The sequence below is a fragment of the Mus caroli genome, unplaced genomic scaffold (genome assembly GCF_978045245.1).
Source record: "Mus caroli unplaced genomic scaffold, Mus_caroli_1 scaffold_11, whole genome shotgun sequence".
NCBI classification, from domain to species: domain Eukaryota; kingdom Metazoa; phylum Chordata; class Mammalia; order Rodentia; family Muridae; genus Mus; species Mus caroli.
This window is the reverse complement of record NW_028227266.1, coordinates 5,856,112-5,878,342: the sequence shown is the minus strand read 5'-3', so window position 1 is coordinate 5,878,342 and position 22,231 is coordinate 5,856,112. Positions and strand designations below refer to the sequence as shown.

The 22,231-nt window shown below is 40.4% G+C and overlaps 1 protein-coding gene across 1 annotated transcript in view; it reads left to right on the top strand.

Moving 5' to 3' along the window:
• Window positions 1-22,231, top strand: part of Arhgap42 (Rho GTPase activating protein 42) — a 255,666-nt gene that overhangs the window by 78,871 nt on the left and 154,564 nt on the right. Inside the window, exon 3 of the mRNA XM_021171512.3 lies at window positions 8,158-8,219. Within this exon, the coding sequence (XP_021027171.1) occupies window positions 8,158-8,219 (62 nt within the window). The remainder of the gene's footprint in view (window positions 1-8,157; window positions 8,220-22,231) is intronic.

Here is a 22,231-nt window from a genome sequence, read left to right as displayed (position 1 = left end):
TATCAACAAATAACATATGAAAGGCCATTAGTAGTTATTTCTACACAGGTACTAGAAAAATTTGTACAATTAACAATCTTTTTAAATCTTGCCAAGGTGACACCTTTGAAAAAATGGCTCAAAGGTTCACAGAAAGTAGGAGCTGGAGGAATAACTTTGTTTCTTCTGCTTAAGGTCTGGAGTACAGCAAGATCCCAAGCTCCTATGTATTTCATTTTTTTAATAAAGTAGTGTTTAATAAATTACTAATGTATATTGGTTATACATATTCATAAGCTTCACTGAGATTTTCATATATAATTTTAGCAGTCATGTGATCATATCTCTTCCTCCCTCATTGCCTCTCTTACCTCTTTCACCCTTATCCCACTCCCTTGTCCTCTTAATCATCCTCCATGATTTCACCTTTAAAAAAAAAATCCCTTTTTCCACACACATAAGAGGAAAAATGAGGTGCTTGTCTTCCTGGTTGATTTTGAATAGTATGATGTCTGGTTTCATCCATTTTCCTGCAAAGGAATCCATATCAGCACAGGACACCCAGTGAGTTCTTAGTACAAGAGATTGATTTGCCCCAGAGAAGCAGAGGGCAGAGAATAAATAAGAGACAACGTCAGGAGATAGAGGACTAGGGCGAAGGGGAAGGGAACAAGAAAGACTGGGAAGGGTATTTGTCCCAGAGGGAGAAAGGACTGCCACTGGGTAGAAAGGAGACAGATATGTCTCAGGAAAATGAGGGTTTATAAAGGTATACTGGGAAACCCTGTGTTAGAATGAAGTGTAATTGCACATGTTAATTAGGCAAGTCAAAGGAGGCTTTTGGTTGCTGGATTTCAATACTTTGATAGATTGACCTTGGTAGGCAGCCTCAGGGGGAGGAAATGGTTAAATAACAGAACTCACCTGGTGGCCAGCTTTAAGAATGTAATGGAACTATTTTTATTTAGCAGGACCTAGGAAATGAGGGAGAAGGGCTGGGCTTGCCAGAGCCACATGCTCTGTGTCCCTGAATGACTTCAGTATTCTGTATGAGTAGGTAATAGTCTATTTGATGTGTATGCATGCATGAGATACCTTGATTGATCTAATAGCTTGGTTACTGTGCTGCAATAAATGTGGGTGTGTGGGTATTTCTTATATGGAATTTTGCCTTCTTCAGCGCAGACCCACAGATAGTACAACCTGTTTTTTTTTCTTTCTTTTTTTTTAGAATTAATTTTTTAATTAGGTATTTTCCTCATTTACATTTCCAATGCTACCCAAAAACTCCCCAATATACTCCCCCCCCCCACTCCCCTACCCACCCACTCCAACTTTTTTGCCCTGGTATTCCCCTGTACTGGGGCATATAAAGTTTGCAAGTCCAATGGGCCTCTCTTTCCAGTGATGGCCGACTAGGCCATCTTTTGATACATAGAGTCAAGAGCTCTGGGGTACTGGTTAGTTCATAATGTTGTTCCATCTATAGGGTTGCAGATCCCTTTAGCTCCTTGGGTACTTTCTCTAGCTCCTCCATTGGGGGCCCTGTGATCCATCCAATAGCTGACTGTGAGCATCCACTTCTGTGTTTGTTAGGCCCCTGTATTGTCTCACAAGAGACAGCTATATCTGGGTCCTTTCAGCAAAATCTTGCTAGTGTATGCAATGGTGTCAGTGTTTGGAAGCTGATTATGGGATGGATCCCTGGATATGGCAGTCTTTAGATGGTCCATCCTTTCGTCACAGCTCCAAACTTTGTCTCTGTAACTCTTTCCATGGGTGTTTTGTTCCCAATTCTAAGAAGGGGCACAGTGTCCACACTTTGGTCTTCGTTCTTCTTGAGTTTCATGCGTTTAACAAATTGTATCTTATATCTTGGGTATCCTAAGTTTTTGGGCTAATATCCACTTACCAGTGAATACATATTGTGTGAGTTCCTTTGTGATTGTGTTACCTCACTCAGGATGATGCCCTCCAGGTCCATCCATTTGCCTAGGAATTTCATAAACTCATTCCTTTTAATAGCTGAGTAGTACTCCATTGTGTAAATGTACCACATTTTCTGTATCCATTCCTCTGTTGAGGGGCATCTGGGTTCTTTCCAGCTTCTGGCTATTATAAATAAGGCTGCCATGAACATAGTGGAGCATGTGTCCTTCTTACTGGTTGGAACATCTTTTGGATATATGCCCAGGAGAGGTATTGCTGGATCCTCTGGTAGTATTATGTCCAATTTTCTGAGGAACCGCCAGACTGATTTCCAGAGTGGTAGTACAACCTGTTTTATAGTGGTTTTGAAGAGACTCTGTACTGATTCCCTAGGGGCTGCACTGATTTGTCCCCACAGCAGCACACAGAGCTCTGCTCCTTCCACAGCATGACTTCTCTCTATTTTACTTGATGGACTAATTGACTATCTCCATGCTGAGAAGGCTAAGATGCAACCTCCTTGCACTCTTGATTGTATTTTTCTGATGGGTGAAGGTGGGGAGCATTGCTCATGTGTGGACGTCCATTTACAGAACTGTAAGTGAGAGGCATCTACTAACCCATCGCTCACTTGTTCTCCACTCTGCTTGTCAGGTCACTTTTTGGAGGTGGATTTTCTCTCATTCTCTGTGTTAGCCATTTACAGCACTGATCACTTCCTTTGCTGTGCAGAAGTGTTTTGATCCATTCCCAGGTCAGGCATCCTAAGCGTCGGAAATTATTTCCTGTGCCAAAGTACATCAAAGTGTTAAGCCTTTGGTTCAGTGTCTTGGTTCTTGCATGAAGGAGCTTGATCCACTCTGGGTTGAGGTTTTTTTTTTTTTTTTTTTTTAATTGTTAACAACTGAGAATCCCCTGGGAAAAGAGTCCCAGTGAGGGCTTTGTCTGCATTGGGTTGGATTGTAGGCATGAAGGGGGTGGGGGATTATCTTGATTAAAATACTGAGTGTGGGAAGATTCAGCCCAGGATAGGTGGCACCATTATGCAGACTGGAGACCCTGAGCTGTGTACGAATGAACTTGGCACAGGCATGCAGGTGAGCATAGATGCACTCACTTTTATCTTGGGATGCTATGTGATTGTGACCACTGTCTCAATCTCCCTATTAGGACTTCCCTGTAATAATGGACTATAATATGAAATTGTAAGCTAAATAAACTTCTCTCTTAAGTTGTTTGTCAGGATGTTTTTATCACAGCAGCAGAAATGAAGCTAAAACACATCTGTATGGGTTCGAGAGATAAGGCTCTAGTTGGTATCACTTTAGCGTTCTTGCTCTTTCTCAGCACTGTCTGATGAAAAGGCTTTCTTTTCCCAACATATGCTCAGGGATTTTTGTCAAAGTTGATACACTCAACTGTGGGAGTTTATCTTTGGGTCCTCCCTTCCCTTACACCAGTGCATGCTCCTGTTTTCATGATAATTCCATGATAGTTTTGATCTTTATCATTTTCTAACACAATTTTAGACTTATTCCTGGACTTGTCCTTTTTACTGACAATCTCCTTTGGTATTTGGGGGCCTTGGCACTTCCACTTGGATTTAAGAATTATATTTTTCTGTTTTGGTGCAGAATGTCACTGGTGTTTCATGCAGATCTGTAAATCTCTTGTTCTCTAAGGCTGTCTACATAGAGTTGGTTCCTGTATCTGTGCACAGCCTTCCCACCTTCTAGTATCTTCTTCTGTTCTTCACTTCTGTGTTTGATAATTTTTATTCTTAGGGATGTTTCCACTTCCTTTCTTGAGTTTATTCTAGCTTTTACTTTCTTTCTTAAAGCTGTCATGAACTAGATTGCCTCCCCCTCCCCCCTTTTTTATCCTCAGCCATTGCCAATGCATTGGAATGCTACTGTGTTTGTGTGTGTCTGTGCATGCCTGAGTTTGTTTATCAGTTCTAGGGAAATTTCAGAGGTGTTTTTAGGATTTTCTCTCTTATTATTATTTATGTGCCTGTGTGCATGCTCATGTGTTTTCCTGCAGAAGCCAAAGGAAAGCATCATTCCCAGAAACTAGGGTTCTAGGTACTTGTGAGTTGCCTTCTGTGGTGCTGGGAACCTAACTTTAGTTTTTCTGTTGGAGCAAGTGCTCTTGACTGGTGAGCCATCTCACAGCCCATTTAGGATTTTCTGAGTACAGAATTTTGTTGCCTGCCTGGCAGGTATTATTTTGTCTCCTTTTTCCCTTGTTTATATCCCTTTTTTTCTGTCTCAGCTACTTTGGTTAGAATGGTAGATATATATATATATCGAATATGACTGGTGAGAATGGATATCCTTGTGCTGTTCCTGATTTTAGAGGAATTGCTTGCAGTCCTCCCATGGTCTTGTGGGCTTTAAGGCATTTGTGGATCTGAGTGCCAACAAGGCTAACATTGCCCCTCATTTCTAGTGGCTGGGCAGGAACAGTACAAAGCTGGTTTTACCCAGCTTCTGACAGTTTCCTGTTGGACTTTGCCGGGGAGGGTAGTGATTGGGGGTCTCCAGGAACCTGTTCTCCTAAAATTTGTTTTACTTGATAGTAACTTGAGACTTTAGTGCTTATGCTGTGGGCTTCTTGTCTTATTTCTGTTCTTCAAGTGTGCTATTAATGCAGTACCCAAGATCATTTAAATTGAGTTAGAAGAGCTTCTGCCACATTCTTCTGAATTTGATGGGCCACCAACCAATTTTACGAGACTGATAGTCACTGTTCCCATGTGTTTACATTCTCAAAGAACACAAATGTCTTTCTTTGCACCAAAAATATGCAGTTTTTTTTTTTAAGTGGAACTGCTTTATAATATTTGAAAAGGACAAGTTTAGCTTTTTGGGTTTCGTTTGTTTGAAGACTTTCCCCTGAAAAGTCATCCAAAGAAAATGAGGGAACAAAATTTATTGTCAGATTGGATCCAGTTTTTTAAAACCACTGGATGGGCGTGGGGTTTGTTGTGGGGAACCAGACATTCAATTTATTTTCTATGGTAAAGTTTGTCTTCCCAGACATTTACATTATAATCAGCAATTATCTTGCCGAGTTTATAAATAGTATTTATATGGGAAACAGACCAGTTCAGTGGAAGTAGAAAATGGCATCACTCTCTTTTGAACAAAGAGAGACAGTGGAGACAGAAATGAGAACCTCATTTCTTACTCAGAAACCAACTTGCTATTTAAAGCAACTGCACCTTAGTGGATTCCCTAATGGAGCCTGTGGGCATCAGCAGATGTCTCCTGAGTGACCCAGGAGCTTGCCTGTGGGCATCAGCAGGTGTCTCCTGAGTGACCCAGGAGCTTGCCTGTGGGCATCAGCAGGTGTCTCCTGAGTGACCCAGGAGCTTGCCTGTGGACATCAGCAGGTGTCTTTGGAGTGACCTGGAGCCTGAGGGTGTCAGTAGGTGTCTCCAAGTGACCAGGAGCCTGCCATCACTTTTAGAGTTGATCTAGCCAGAGGGACTAGGCTGCTGCTTGGAATTCTTAAGTGAAGGCCTATTTGATTCAGGGTTTCTCATCAGCTTCTGTGTGGTAGATACCATTTACCTTTGGCAAATTGTATCACATACACCTAGGTCCCTCCAGATTTGTACTATTAGAAAATAGATTTCGCAGGATCTCCCCCTTTTTTGTTATTTTTTAAAAAACTACATATTTTTATTTAAACTTAAAAAAACCAAAACCTAGCAGTCTCTGTTCCTGCTGGTTCTCACTGCTTATAATTACTTCCAGACATGTCAGAGGCCATCATTTCTTACGCTTGTTTATTTGCTTGTTTTTTTTTTTTTTTTTATTTTTCAGGACCATGATTGTCCTGCTGGCTCTTGATTTTCATTTTTAGGTACTACTTCCTGATATCCTGGTATTCCTTTTTAATGAGCCATGTTTTCAAATTGCCACATTGTTCTCCTATTCTTCCAACACAAGGGAGTGATTCAGTTAATAGTTTTAATATTCATATTATAATGAGTGTATTATTTCTGACACAGGTAGTTTAATCCCTTCCCTCCCTTCCTTCCCCTCCCCTCCCCTCCCCTCCCTCCCTCCCTCCCTCCCTCCCTTCCTCCCTCCCTCCCTCCCTCCCTCCCTTTCTTCATTCCTTTCCTCCTTCCCTTTAGTCACCCATTGTGATAGGGTTAATTTGCAGCTTGACAAAATCTAGACTCATCTAGGAGATGGGCCTCTGAGTATTCTTGTGGCGTATTATCTTCATTACTTTAATTGAGGTGGGAAAACCTGCCTGCCCACTGTGGGCGGCACCATTCCCTAACTGGGACTCTAGACTACGAAAGTGGAGCAAAATTGCTGAGGAGCAAGTGCTTTGTTGCTTTGGAGTTCCGCCAGGATGTGACTAATAGATTCACTCATTTTCTTCTCCTACTTCCTTGCTTGACGGACTTAGCTGGAACTGTAGCCTAAAATAAACTCTTTCTCCTTTAAGTTGGTTTTGTCAGACTATTTTATCATAACAGTAAAAGAAAATAAGACATAAAACCCATCAAACTATCCAACCTTGTTCTGTCAACTCTCTTTACTCAAAGGAAGTTTTAAAAAGTACTATACAATTGTACTTTTAGTTAAAATTCTCTATTTTGAAATGTTTTTCTTAGCATATTGCAATTATTTACAAGGTTGGTAGGTGGGTTTCTTTTCTTTTCTCTTCTTTTCTCTTCTTTTCTTTTCTTTTCTTTTTTTTTCTCTTTTCCATTCCTTACCTTCCCTTTTCTTCCCTTCCCTTCCCTTCCCTTCCCTTCCCTTCCCTTCCCTTCCCTTCCCTTCCCTTCCCTTTCCTTTCTTTCTTTGGTTTTACAAGACAGAGTTTCTCTGTTTAGCCCCAACTCCCCTGGAACAAACTGTAGATCACTCTGGCCTCCAACTGAGAGATCTTTCTGCCTCTGTGGACTGAGTGTTGGCATTAAAGGTATGTGCTACTATTGTCTAGCTAAATAAATAAATTTACATCTATCTATCTATCTATCTATCTATCTATCTATCTATCTATCATCTATCTGACTGTTTTCTGTTCATGTCATAAAATGTCTTTCAATATGACATTTTCATATACTTATGTAATGTATTTGATTCACTTTTTATTGTCCTTTTTTTTTTCTTCCTCCACTCTTTTGGATCCTCTTCTGTCTTGTCTTTTTAATGCCCCAATGAATTTCATTAGAGTTGCTTAGAAGATCATGAGAGAGGGATTATTTATAGGACCTTGGGCACTGAAGAAGAAAATGTATTTTCTTCTCCCCTCAACCATCAACAAATCCATGAAATAGGTGGGAACTTCCAACTTCCATCCCTTTCCATGATGACGGTTGCTGGGCTTAATTTTGCAAGATTTTGTGCAGCTATTGCAGCTCATCATAACTGCTATATATTTAGAGAGCAGGGAAGGTCAGCAACTCTCCCTCCTGTGCATCCTCATATTTCCATCTGGATCTTACATTCTTTCTGTCCTCTCTTCCATGATGTTCCTGAGCTAACAGAATTTAGTGGGGGACTTTGTAATACTGAACACTAATAAATATAGCTGTACAGTATTACATTTTATTGGGCATTGTACACGTGTGTGCCTGAGTGTATGTGTGTGCATGCATGCACATGTATGTATACACTCATATGCTCATGTGTATGTGTGAGGTCAGAGGAGAGTTCAGAAAATATAATTTTCCATCATACTGCTTTGAGGTAGTGGTCCCATCTGTTCTATATCATTTTCCCCATCCCAGCACAGTGGTCACAGGCATGTGTGACTGTGCCCAGTATTTTATGTAGGTGCTAGAGATCTGAACTCAGGTCCTCGGGCTCATACAGCAAGTTCTTTTACCAACACAGTCATCTCTTTTGCCTGGCTTATTGCCTCTATAGATTTGAAAAATGTATTATACCCACAGACCACTGTTGAAAGAGATTTAGGACTATTTAAATATACATTTCCCACATTAAATATATAATTTGTAGTTGTTTTAAGATCATTATAGACAAACTTATAGACTTTAATTTTTAGTTCAAAGAGAAACCAGCATCTCTTACCCACAGCTATTAGTCACTAGCCTCTTACTATGTACATGCTTTTATGGATATACAAAGAAAATCACATACTAAAAGACATACAAATGAAGAACTAGCTTCATTGTAATGGTTGCTCCTATGTAATTAAATATTATCCCTGAAAGAGGATTGATGCCTTTCTTTCTGTCTTGTTTTTAAATAGCTCAGTCACTGAAAGAATTTGCAAGGCTACTTATTGCTGTAGAAGAAGAAAGGCGTAGACTGGTAAGTTTGTTTCTTATTTCTTTTGAATCCTGCTTTGTCTGAGCATGTCTGAAGAAGGTGTAAACCTGAATTAGATACCCATACAGCATCTCACAGACAGAAACACAAAGCAAATGCTACATATAATTTTGAGAAGATTTGAGACTGTAATTTCTACTGTTGCTAATAAGATAACTAATGTTTAATTCTTTCATTTGCCCAGCAGATATAAACATATTCACTTGACTTCTCTCTTAATCAATGTGATTGTGAGAATTTAAATTATTGGGGAAACTTTCTTAAGAGCCTATTTTTCTTCAACAGATATGCGTGGGTCATATTAGTGCAGGACTGTAGGTGTTATAATAGAGGCGTATTTGAGGCTTGAAGTAAAGCTGACTTTTTAGACTATTAGCATGAGACTTTTGAAATGGTAACATTTGACAGGGGTCATTACAGCTAGGAGGACTTTACTGGCTGGAAAAACGTGGTTAAAATGTTTCTAGGCTAATAGGTTAGCTTGTGTAAGATATTGGAGCACAAGCGTTGCTAATACTTCACTCAAACCATAAATTTGGCCTGGGTCTGGTGTCTCATGCCTTTAATCTCAGCACTCAGTTCAAGGCCTCACTACACAATAAGTTCTAAGGCACCCAGAGATACACATTAAAACCTTGCATATAAAGATAAAAAAAAAAAAACCCAAACCCCCAAAACCAAACATACAAAACAAACAAACAAAAAAACCCCAGAAAGCAACAACAACAACAAAAACTCAAAGCCAAGCCAAAAAAGAAACTGAATATAATTGGGGGAGCTGGAGAGCTGGTGCAGCTGTGTTTGGTTCTTGGCATTCAGAAGGTGGCCACGGCCACTTGCAACTTTATTTCTAGGGAACCTGAGACTTTCTTGTGGCCTTGGCAGGTACTGCGTGCACATTGAACACAGACATGCATTTATTAATATGCACATCTGGTCTGTATGCATACAGCTTTTAAAACAATGGATTTGAGGTTTATTTTTATTATTGTTGTTGTTCCTTTTACTGCTTGTGTGCACAGGATGCTTATGTGTGCACTATGTTTATTACAGTGTCTGTGTGGAGGTCAGAGGATATCTTTGTGGAACTGGCTCTCTTTTTCCTTCTGTGTATTTTGGGAATCAAACACAGGTTGCTGTTTCCAATGCCTTTAAGCAGGGAGACACTTCACTGCCCTTCACATTAACAATCAGAAATAAGCTTTAGATGTGCAGACCTCAGTACGAATGTAGTAATTAAATGGAATTTTCAGAAATTAAAGTGTAACGAAAAGATATGTTAGTGTCCCTCATGGGTAAAGTTCAGAGTTTGGTCTCCATCACACTGTGAGAGTTAGATGGGGAGACAGGAAGGCTGCCTTGAATGGTAGTACATCACTCAGTCCATCACAGCCTCACCAGAGGTAGTTACAGTTTCCATCACAGCCTCACCAGAAGGAGTTACAGTTTCTATTGCCTGTTGTACGTTCATTTATTCCAAGATGAGATGATAAGAAACCTCAACAAACAGCAACTCTGAAGAGGAGGGGCTTTTTCCGCCTTGCAGTTTCAGAGGCAATACAATCCCTTTTCATAGAAAGGCATGGAAGCCCAGCAGGAAGCTGGCTGGTTACATTTTCATCCACATGCAAGAGGCTGTTAGGGCTGGGGTGAGTCAAGAAATCTGGCTAGGCTAGAGAACCTCAGAGCCCTTGAGCAGTGGCCTCCTCTCGCAAGGCTCCACGTCCTAAAGGTTACATTTCCACCAACTGAGGACAGAGTGTTAACAACTGAGGTTTGGGCAATATTTTTATCACATTACTGACAATCTTAATACTCAGCTGCACTTTTTTTAAGTGTGGAGAGTGCTTTGGCTTTCACTGTTATTGGGTGTCACCAGGGACTGAAGCAGAGTTAGTGCGACACAGACCACCAGGAACAGAAAAGGGATCTCAATCCCTGGTCACTGTTTCACAATACCCTATATCTTTGTAATATGTAAGTAGACACAGGTCTTATCATGTCCTACATAGGCATATGTGTGGGATAGTTCAGAACACTGTTTGAAAAGTTGTACTTTTCCTCTCTAAAACTCAGGTAGTATGTTAGTCATCTTAGCCCTAGCTTGGTTCATCAATCAAAAGTTGCTACACCAGATTGTGTGTGTGCGTGCGTGTGTGTGTGTGTGTGTGTGTGTGTGCGTGCGTGTGTGTGTGCGTGCGTGCGTGCGTGCGTGCATATGGACTCATGCTTGTTCACAGACCTGGTCTCTTTGATGTGCTTTTCCTGTGCCTCACAGTTTCAGTTTATAGGATGGCACCCTTTCCACTTTTAGGAGCTAGTGATTTATCAGGCGCTGCCTTGTGGGTGACACCAGGCAGGTAATATTGTTTATGTGTGCATTAACTGCAGTATCATTTTTCATCCTCCAAACTGAGTCATACACTGTTTGTAAACTGGAATGTCTTGGACTGAAGCACTTTCTAAACAAACCACTATTTTACACACTGTGGAGTGAGTTAGATCAGGGCATAGCCTAATAGCAACAACTGCTGACCTCTCTCCCTCCCTCTCTCCCCTCCCTGATCCTGCCCTCTCCTCCCTCCCTCCACATCCCTCTCTCTCCCTCCCTCCCTCTTTTCTTTTCTCCTTCCTTCCTTCCTTCCTCCCATACTTCTCTCATTCTCTCTTTCTCTCTTTCCTTCCTTCCTTCCCCTCCTCCTCCTCCTCCTCCTCCTCCTCTTCCTCCTCCTCCTCCTCCTTCTTCTTCTTCTTCTTCTTTCTCTCTCTCTCTCTCTCTCTCTCTCTCTCTCTCTCTCTCTCTTTTTCTTCCACCAATAGAAGTCATTAATGTAGAGGACAGGAAGAATGAGAGTATTTGCTAATACTTTGAAAAATATTTAAATATTTCAATGTATTCATGTTTTAGAAGACTTAGGAGTCATAATGACAGTTAAAGGTGCCTCAAAATTCTAAAAATGTCTCTGAATAGAACTTATTCAGTGGTCAGTGAGTGGAGCTTGTGCTGGCAGGCTTCCTGAAAGCATTTTACTCCTCAGCTCATATAATACTTCTACTCTGGACTGGAAGAAAGGCTAGTAATGAGAGATAAGGTCAGTGCTTCATGGTGTGTTCCTCTTTACATTTTGGAAAAAGTTTTGGAAAACTGTACTTTTCCTTTCTAAAACTCAGGGAATATATTGTTATGTGTTTTCTGTTCATGTCTGCTAATCCACAGAAGATTAAGCTGGTATTAACTTCAGAATATATTTGTACCATAGCATTCTGTTTTCAGGAATGTTCAGGCATTTTTTTTTTTCTTTCAATTGATGTCATAATGGTTGCTATTTTCATGGTTAAATATAAAAATGCTGAATTAGAAGATCTGTATGTAGATACATGAAAATGGACACCTAATCTTTCTGTACCTTTATGTTTCCTAAGGTTTATATACTCTATTGATTTGCAATTGTTAACTATATGGACAGATTTTAATGCCTTCTCCTCTCAGATAATGCTGTCATGACCCATGTAAAACAGGGCATGCTTGATGAAGTACTTTCTCATTTTTTATGACTTTTTTCCTTATATTATGTATATATATATATATATATATATATATATATATATATATATATATATAGTATATGGTGCTGAAATTTTTCTTTTCTGTTTTGCTACTTCAGCATAACTCCCTGGGTAGAGCTTTGATTGCTTACAGTTGTAAGAGTTCTTTTTCCTCTATAAGTTTCAGTGTCTCTGGTTTTATGTGAAGTTCCTTGATCCACTTAGACTTGACCTTAGTACAAGGAGATAGGAATGGATCGATTCGCATTCTTCTACATGTTAACAACCAGTTGTGCCAGCACCATTTGTTGAAAATGCTGTCTTTCTTCCACTGGATGTTTTTAGCTCCCTTGTCGAAGATCAAGTGACCATAGGTGTGTGGGTTCATTTCTGGGTCTTCAATTCTATTCCATTGGTCTATTTGTCTGTCACTATACCAGTACCATGCAGTTTTTATCACAATTGCTCTGTAGTAGAGCTTTAGGTCCGGCATGGTGATTCCACCAGAGGTTCTTTTATCCTTGAGAAGAGTTTTTGCTATCCTAGGTTTTTTGTTATTCCAGATGAATTTGCAGATTGCACTTTCTAATTCGTTGAAGAATTGATTTGGAATTTTGATGGGGATTGCATTGAATCTGTAGATTGCTTTTGGCAAGATAGCCATTTTTACAATGTTGATCCTGCCAATCCATGAGCATGGGAGATCTTTCCATCTTCTGAGATCTTCTATAATTTCTTTCTTCAGAGACTTGAAGTTTTTATTATACAGATCTTTCACTTCCTTAGTTAGAGTCACGCCAAGATATTAGAGGAGAAAGTGGGGAAAAGCCTTGAAGATATGGGCACAGGGGAAAAATTCCTGAATAGAACAGTAATGGCTTGTGCTGTAAGATCGAGAATTGACAAGTGGGACCTCATGAAACTACAAAGCTTCTGCAAGGCTAAAGACACCATCAATAAGACAAAAAAACCACCAACAGATTGGGAAAGGATCTTCACCTATCCTAAATCAGATAAGGGACTAATATCCAATATATATAAAGAACTCAAGAAGGTGGACTCCAGAAAGTCAAATAACCCCATTAAAAAATGGGGCTCAGAACTGAACAAAGAATTCTCACCTGAGGAATACCGAAAGGCAGAGAAGCACCTGAAAAAATGTTCAACATCCTTAATCATCAGGGAAATGCAAATCAAAACAACCCTGAGATTCCACCTCACACCAGTCAGAATGGCTAAGATCAAAAATTCAGGTGACAGCAGATGCTGGCGAGGATGTGGAGAAAGAGGAACACTCCTCCATTGTTGGTGGGATTGCAAGCTTGTACAACCACTCTGGAAATCAGTCTGGCGGTTCCTCAGAAAATTGGACATACTACTACCGGAGGATCCAGCAATACCTCTCCTGGGCATATATCCAGAAGATGTCCCAACCGGTAAAAAGGACACATGCTCCACTATGTTCATAGCAGCCCTATTTATAATAGCCAGAAGCTGGAAAGAACCCAGATGTCCCTCAACAGAGGAATGGATACAGAAATTATGGTACATTTACACAATGGAGTACTACTCAGCTATTAAAAAGAATGAATTTATGAAATTCCTAGCCAAATGGATGGACCTGGAGGGCATCATCTTGAGTGAAGTAACACAATCACAAAAGAACTCACACAATATGTATTCATTGATAAGTGGATATTAGCCCAAAACTTAGGATACCCAAGATATAAGATACAATTTGATAAACGCATAAAACTCAAGAAGAATGAAGACCAAAGTGTGGACACTGTGCCCCTTCTTAGAATTGGGAACAAAACACCCAGGGAAGGAGTTACAGAGACAAAGTTCGTAGCTGTGATGAAAGGATGGACCATTTAGAGACTGCTGTATCCAGGGATCCGTCCCATAATCAGCTTCTAAACGCTGACACCATTGCATACACTAGCAAGATTTTGCTGAAAGGACCCAAATATAGCTGTCTCTTGTGAGACGATGCCGGGGCCTAGCAAACACAGGAGTGGATGTTCACAGTCAGCTATTGGATGTATCACAGGGCTCCCAATGGAGAAGCTAGAGAAAGTACCCAAGGAGCTAAAGGGATCTGCAACCCTATTGTTGGAACAACATGATGTACTAACCAGAACCCTGGAGCTCTTGTCTCTAGCTGCATATGTATCGAAAGATGGCCTAGTCGGCCATCAATGGAAAGAGAGGCCCATTGGACTTGCAAACTTTATATGCCCCAATATAGGGGAATGCCAGGGCCAAAAGAATGGGAATGGGTGGGTAGGGAAGTGGGGGGCGCTATGGGGGACTTTTGGGATAGTATTGGAAATGTAATTGAGGAAAATATGTAATAAAAATATTAAAAAAAAAAAAAAGAGTTCTTTTTCCTAATGATGGCTTCCACATGGACACAGCCCTTGGGCCTTGTGTCCTTCTCTTTGCTCTTTATCTTATAGGGGTCATGACTATTACTTTGTAGACTGAAAACTGTGCATCATATTGAGAAATTTTAGTTTTTACCTTTTCACACTTTTTTCTTTGTGTTGTGTTTGTGTCTGTATATTCATATGTGTGTGAGTGTTAGCAAATGCATGGAGGTCAAAGGCCAACCTTGGGAATGGTCTTTGCGCCTTCCTTGAGACAACTACACACCTGGCTAGCTGACGAAGAGCTGAGAGTTCTCCTGACTGCCACAGGAGTGCTGCGATTGCAAGTTAACCTGCTGTGTCTGGTCTCATATCACTTCTGGCATTTACTCTCTGCTCCTCATGCTTGCATACAGATATACTGACCTCTGACCTCTCAACCCCCTTCCCCTTAGCATCTATCTTTCACTTTTTTTTCTTTTTTTTTTTTTTTTCCAAGAAAGGGTTTCTCTGTATAGCCCTGGCTGTCCTGGAACTCACTGTGTAGACCAGACAGGTACTCTGCAGGGTTATCCATTCTTTTTATTGGTGGTATTGATTATTTACTAGTCTTTGGCTGTATTTTAAACTATGATTCAATGCTGCTGTTTGATACTTACGTAGCATAAAAATATACTTTGATGCTATAAGAAGTAAATATTTGTAAAATCGCTGCATAATATTCAATACTTGGATGGGGATTTGATTTTAAAGGACAAGGAAAACAAGCAAACATATGGTTATACATTATATAAGAAAATGCTAAGAGAGCAAAGTGTGAAGGGGAGTTTTAAACAACAAAGCAGCAAAGCAGTGAACTGCTGAAGAGTGTCTGCTGACAGCCCAGTAAGACACCCAGAAACCAGTGCCATGGCTGCCTTTCTTCAGAGAGCTAAATGCATAATCTTTATGATAAAACCATAGTTGCTGTGTACATTTTCTACAGAAGGCATAGACAGTCTTTGAGAACCTCTAAAAGAGAAGCAAAAGCATTTGTAAGTTTAATTTGCCTCTCATATTTTGAACTAGTTATAAGAAATAATAAGTAGAAATCCCATGTGTTCTTTATAGGGTTTTCTCTAAGGATAGTGTGATAAGCAAAATAATTCAGACTGGAATGCAGTATTTTGGTACACACACACACACACACACACACAGACACACACATGTATTGTGTATATATACATATATATCTGAGGGTATGTATATGTGCACATATGTATATATACTGTTTATGAAAGGAGAAGGGCATGTGGGAAGAAGGGAACGGTAGGAGGGGAGCTGAGTAACAAAAGTTTATAATAGCACAGTATACACATGTATGTATAATATACATATATGTGTACAATATACACATATATGCACAATATACACATGTATGGAAATGCCATTTCTTTGTATGTTGACTAAAAACAACTTACAGGGCCAGGGAAATTTTTGAAAAGGGAAGTGCTCACATTTTGCAACCACTTAAAGTGTCTTTCTCTGAAGTGGATAGTGTTCTCTGAGCTGAGACTACAGTGGGGAGCCAAAAGAGTTTCTGCTGTGCAATTGGCAGACAGATTACACAGGAGAAAGTCATAGTTAGTGTCAGTTGGTGAGATGTGCTCTCCCAGAGGAAAGGACAGGGCACGTATGTGGAGAAAGGAATGTGGCTGCATGATTAGAAGACATCTGGCTGCCATGAGGCTCTTCGAAGCAGAGACTTGGCGAATAAGTGTGCAGTCAGTTTTTGGATCTTTGCTCAAACGGCTTGTCATCAAGAAGAGAGGACTAAAGAGTTGAAGAGAGCCTGGGTGCTGGAGGGGGCCGAGAAGATGGGGTTGGTGAATCTTGGCGCACATGGGGAAAAGCCAAGATGGAGTGTAGCATTTGGTTCCCCCTGCTACTTCCTTTCCAAGTCATCATTTGCAGACACCCTTGCATACCTGTGCGTGTCTACTTCCCCCGTCTACATGCATCACAACAGTTTCCCTGATGGAGGTAACACATCGGTGTAGAATGCCTGTCAGAATCATCTCCTTTAAGGCAGGTTGCATGAGAAGAAATAATGTAAGTGGTGGTCTCTTCACTGTGTATATTGTTAAAGCTCATAGTACTTAAATTTTTGAGTCTTAGTTTACATTAATTTGTACGCAAATTATTTATTTTAAAATATATTTTTGACTGAACTAGAGTTACATCACATTTCTCCCTCCCTTTTCTCCTTCAAGCTCTATCAGGTAACCACCACATACGTGTTGCATGTGTGTGTGTGTATGTATGTATGTATGTATGTATGTATGTATATGCACAGGTATATAATTACCACTTCCTGAATCTCTGTTTAGTGTTTGTGTGTGTATGGGTTAAGAGCTGACCACTGTGCATTGGGCCATGAACATGTGGGCTTGTTCCTGGATGAGGCACATTCTCCCTTTCCCAGCAGTTATTAGTTGTCGATAGTCCTTGCTGTAGGAGTGGGACCCCATGAAAATTTCCTTTCCCCATGTTACTATATCCGTTAGTGCTATTGTTCAGGTCTTGTTTATGCAGCCATTTCTAGGAAGAACTGTTTCATAGAAGATTTTCTTGTATTTCAGCTCTTGCAATCTTTCCTCTCTCTCTTTTGTGAGGTTTTAAAAATTAAAAAAAAAAAAGCACAACAGAATATAAGTAGACTGTGTTGCTCTGAGCTTAGCTCCCATACACAAGTGGCTCAGTTATATCTAGATGTGTTACCTTGAAGATGTGCAGGAAATTAAGAGTAAATGATTCTAACATTTACTCCGAAATGTTAAGGGAATATAGAAATGATGCTACAAACTCCTGTAGATATTGTATGTATAAAATGTTCTATTTTTTTTATCTCTGTTATGTGGTGTATTGTGTATATTTGAATGTTGTGTGTTTGAATGTGTGTGTATCTGTGTATATATGTAAGTGTATGTGTATCTGTTTGTTCCCAGGAGTGTGAGTGCCCAAGGAGACCAGAAGACAGTACAGTTCTGAGCTACTTGATGCTCGGATCCATATTCCAGTTTTCTGCAAGAACAGCAAATCCTCTTGACTGCTAACCCATCTCTTCAGTCCCCTGATTTGTTTTTCTGTAATTAAATCCCAGAACATATGACAGATGATCTTAAACATTTAACTGAACATTCAGTGTTGTTCTGGGCATGTTTTATTGTGCCTTAGTCTTTCACCCATGATCACTGTGCAGTTCTGAAACTCTCTTCATTGAACAAACCCTTCTTCCCCACAATTGCGTTATATTCTCCCTTCCTCACATAGACAAATCCATTCCGCATTTGGACTTTGGAGACTAGCTTTCTTCACAGAGAACAACATCTTCTGAAGATTTCCCTATGTTATAGTATGGGCCAGAGTCCCTGCTTTCCTAAGATTGAGTACTATTTCTGAGTATAAAAAAAAATACACACTTACAGATTTATCCTTCACCAAATGATACCAGGTTACTTCTACTTTTGGCTTTTGGGAACAATGAGATATAAACATTGGTGAACAGTCATGTTTGAGAGCCTGCTTTATGCACACACAAACACACACAGTGTATGTCTTTCAGAACTGTGTTTACTTATCAGTCATATGAACACTTTCAGAAGATTTTATTCTCTGACCTTTTTTGCATACATATAATGTATTTTACTTATATGCAGTCCTCCATTTCTCTGTCACACTTCACCCTGCTCCCCCTGAAACCTTCTTTGTCTAACACATCCCTCTCCTACTTTCATGTCTATATCCCATTGCATTTAGCAAAAGATGCTTGCTTGCACTTGCATATTTGTAGGGTTACTCCCTTAATGATGCGTAACTTACTAGTGGCCACACCTTTCAACAAAAGTGACTGTTCCTTCCCAAGCAAACACTGACTGTCAATTGCTGTGTACCCAGGGGAGGGGCCCCATCACACTGGATATTGATAGAACTGACCTTGTGGGGTTTTGTTTTGTTTTTGTTTTTATTTTTCTTGTTTTGTTTTTGTTTTTTGTTTTGTTTTTGTTTTTTTGAGACAGGACACCATGGATTATTTAGCAAGACTGCTTTCTTTATAGCTGAAGATGGCATGGAATTTCTGATCCACCTCTAGACTTTAGGAATAACTATCACTCACAACCAAGCTCCTTTTATAGGGGTGGGATCCAGAGCTTCATGCATAATAAGAAAGTACTTCACCAACTGAGCTTCATGCCTCCCATTTACTTAGTGACATCTCCTAGGAGTACAGCCCTCCTCTGCATCCTTCTGAGGGCTGCCTTATTGTTTGCCAAGGTGGCCATGGCATTCATTCCAGATAGACAGTTTACAGGCTGTATGATATCTCTATAGCCTTGTTATTATCTAACACAGAAGTGTTAACTTCTTGTTTCAGTTTTTTTTAGTAGCCACAGTTGTAGCATAATTTTGTTTTTATCTATGCTGGGATGGGTGGCAGATGCTTCATCCATGTACTTCCATGTTTATCAGTGAGCATTTTAAAGCAAAAGGAAATGTGGAATATTCCAGAGGAGAATGTTGTAAGACACTTGCTTTGGGATGGGACAGAGATTGTCAAAATGTCAGATACCATGGTTCTCTGTGAATGTTGGCATGTTAGTTGATCATTGTTAGGTGAATGATGATCATTGTAGACACAGGAGTCAAAAGTGTGTTTATACTCTGGGTATTGTAGTCATTTGATGCTTCATTATTTTAATTGGCAGTAGTTAAATAAGTCATTTCCTTTGCCTTTTGTTCTTTCCAGACAAGCATTTTTAAGAGCTTTTATTGCCAGCCTCTGAAAAGCATGCTATAAAAATGAGAATAGTTTGATATTTCCACAGTAATTTTTCTTGCTATTGTAACTGGAACTTTGAAGGTGAAACTGAAAATCAAGGCAGTATAGTATGTGATCCTGAGCATGATCCTGGCAACAGGTGGCAGAGAGGTGGAGGATGCTGTAAGAGAAACAAACTCCATGATGCAAATCCTGTCTAGTGGGGTCTGGAGTGAGGCTGAATACAGCAGTGACTAAGGGGAGCAGGAGTTTGATCCAGGACTGTTAGCATTTTGAGCTGAGGGCTTTCTTATTGCAGAGGATTATCTCCTTCCTTGTGGGACACTTAGTGACATCTCCTAGCAGTAGAGCCCTCCTCTTCATCCTTCTAGTGGAGATAGCCCCAAATAGTGCCAGACCTTGCAAGATAGACACAGCTGTGACCCATTGTCTAATGTATTTACCAGGAGCGATTTCTAGTGGATTTTGATGGTATTCTGTGACACCATCTGACTTATAATTAACTGGGGGTAATAAGGCAGCTTCTAGTCTAACCATTTCTCATTACACATAGTAAGTGGGAGCTGAATGTTGCATTATGATCAAGTATTTATATAAGTGCAATTTTTGCAGCTGTCATAAATTTTCTGAGGTCAAATAATATAGCCTTCATACCTTTCTATGGAAATTCATATTGCTTAAACCTTTTTTTTTTTTTTTTGTATGCATGGCAAGTACTCTAGGATGTCACCAGTGTAAGCGACTCAGTGCTTTATGTAAGGAAGGTTATACAGCTTTGGTTTTATGAATAGACAGATTGAGGCCTGTCTATGATGACTGCATAGTCAAAACTCCAGCAACAAGAAGGGCAGTGCTGGACCCTACAGAAGACTGCTTTTCTGGTTGTCTTTGTTGCTAACAGCAAACAGGGCAAGGACAAACTTTAAAGGATGGTGCTTACACTTCACAGACTAACTCATTTTGCAGTCTGCCTGTCAGAACCTGGCCAGTGGGAGCTCCAGGTCACTGACTCTTAACTGCTGTTAAGACCCATCATCCCTTCTTGATCTGCATCACCTGATGGCCTCTGTGCTGTAACAGGATTCGAGGAAATAAGCTAGGCAGTGTCTGTCCTTTAGGTGGTGAGTTAGTGATGAGGCCCTGCACAAATAATAGTGATACCAGGTACACCGAATGCTGGTAGCCATGCACACAGGAAGTTCTATGGGAGCTCAGGGGAGGTGGGTATTACTTCTGCTAGGAGGGATTCGGGAAGGGTTTGTGCACTAGGTCTTAAGTGATAACTAAGTGCCCTCAGGAACACATCTATGTCACGTCTGTGTTAAGAAATCTGATGAGTTGCTAAAGGAAGGTGACTAGATGTCCTCCTTACCCGATTCTCTCTCACTCTCTCTCTCTCTTCTTTTCTATACCCACCCCCACCCCACCCCCACTCCCTCAGCTCTCTCCGTTTCCCATCTATCTGGAGGTGACCAGGCCATTCTAAAGGGGCAGAGCTATGACACAGAAAGTTAGAAAAGCAGTGAGCACCAGTCAGTCACCACAGGGAACTTTTGGACTCAGCACTCCTGAAGGCAGCCAGGACTGCTTTTAAGGATTTGATGAGCCACTGAGTTGGAGGACTTTGTTCCTCTCACTAAAGCAGGTCAGGGTGTGCTTCACCCTTTCTGGAAAGTTACTACCAGTTTTTAAAATGTGTCTTTAAGTGGATTAAAGAGGTTGCAGGCCAAGGGATCCCTTACAGACCTGGAGAACTCAGTGAAATGCAATGATGAAGCAATGCTTAGGTAGCTAGTGGTTCCATGTGCTGAGTCACCTGGGTAGGGTTGAGTTCTCATGAGGGCATTCAGGCATCTTTGAGTTGAAGCCAACTGTGACATTAGCTGTCTGAACCACAAACATTTTAAAATAATTTGGTTTTAGAATATAATTTGTAATTTTCTCAAAGTATACTCTCAGGTGATTCTGAATCATCTACAAATGTGGCATTTTCCATATGTTATAGCTTTTGTTGCTGTGCCTATGATTTATGGATGTCATTTGAGGCTTTGTGCTGTGTTGTTTTTCTCTTTATGCTAGGCAAAGCAGCTACAGGGAGTTTCTGACCTTCAATTTATAAATTTCAGTTTTACAGTATATCTTCAAACCAGCTTAATACCTGATGACTGTTCATGTTTCAGTCATTAAGAACGGAGTTCTATAGATCATCAGGGCCCACAGGAATTTCAGAGTAGAGGGCAGTTGCAGGGGTGAGGCAGGAAGGTGTATCAAGTTGGAGTGCATTTTTATAATTGGAAAAGTGAAGCAAGTTATTGCTCGAGTGGCTGTCCCCAAAACTGTGTGGCTTTTCTTGTAGAGAGTATGAGTAAATTGGATCTTACACCCAAATTCCTTGTTGAAAAAGTTTCATTCTACAGTTTTCTGTCATGCAGGGATGAGCAAATTTTTTCTAAAGTTTAGAAACTGTAGTAATGTAATCTGAAAGACTTCCAGAGGAATGAAAGGAGAGATACTCTGTCACCACGGAGACCTCCTCACTCCCTGCCCCGTGCCAGCATGAAGGACAGTACATTTCATGGTGCATAACTGTGTTTCTATCTTTAGTTTTCTTTGTCTAATGATGTTTTTATTTTTATTTCATGGGCATTGTTTTGTTTTGTCTACATGTATGTCACTGTGAGGGTGTTGGATCCCCTGGCATTGGAATTACAGATTATTATGAGTTGCCGTGTGGGTGCTGGGAATTGAACCTGTGTCCTCTGGAAGAACAGGCAGTGCTCTTAACCTCTGAGTCTTCTCACCCCCCCCCCCCCATAAATATATATAAAAAACAGAGCAGATACTATCACAGTTTGCAAAAGTATCAGAGTGGAACATCTTTACATAATTAAATAACTTCTAAGAATGAAGGAAAGCATTCGCTCACCCCTAACAGACTGTAAGACAAAGTCACATTTGCTTGAGTACCCTTAAGTGAGAGCGTTTCTGGTGCCTTGAGGGAGTCCTTGCAGATGCTAAGGTCTGGGCAGTGACCAGCATGAAGACTGGGCTAGGAACTGAGTCTAGAACCATCAGTGTCAGTAGATTTTTCCTCTCTAGTAGGCTTTCCTGTACTAACTTCATATGATTAAGAAACTGATACCACATATGGTTCCATTTTATGTTACAGAGGCTGAATTCCCTGAGGTCTTAACTGGCCCCAAACCCAAATTACCTATTTGATCCAAGTGTTATTAGATGGAATATTTTTTTTGGAG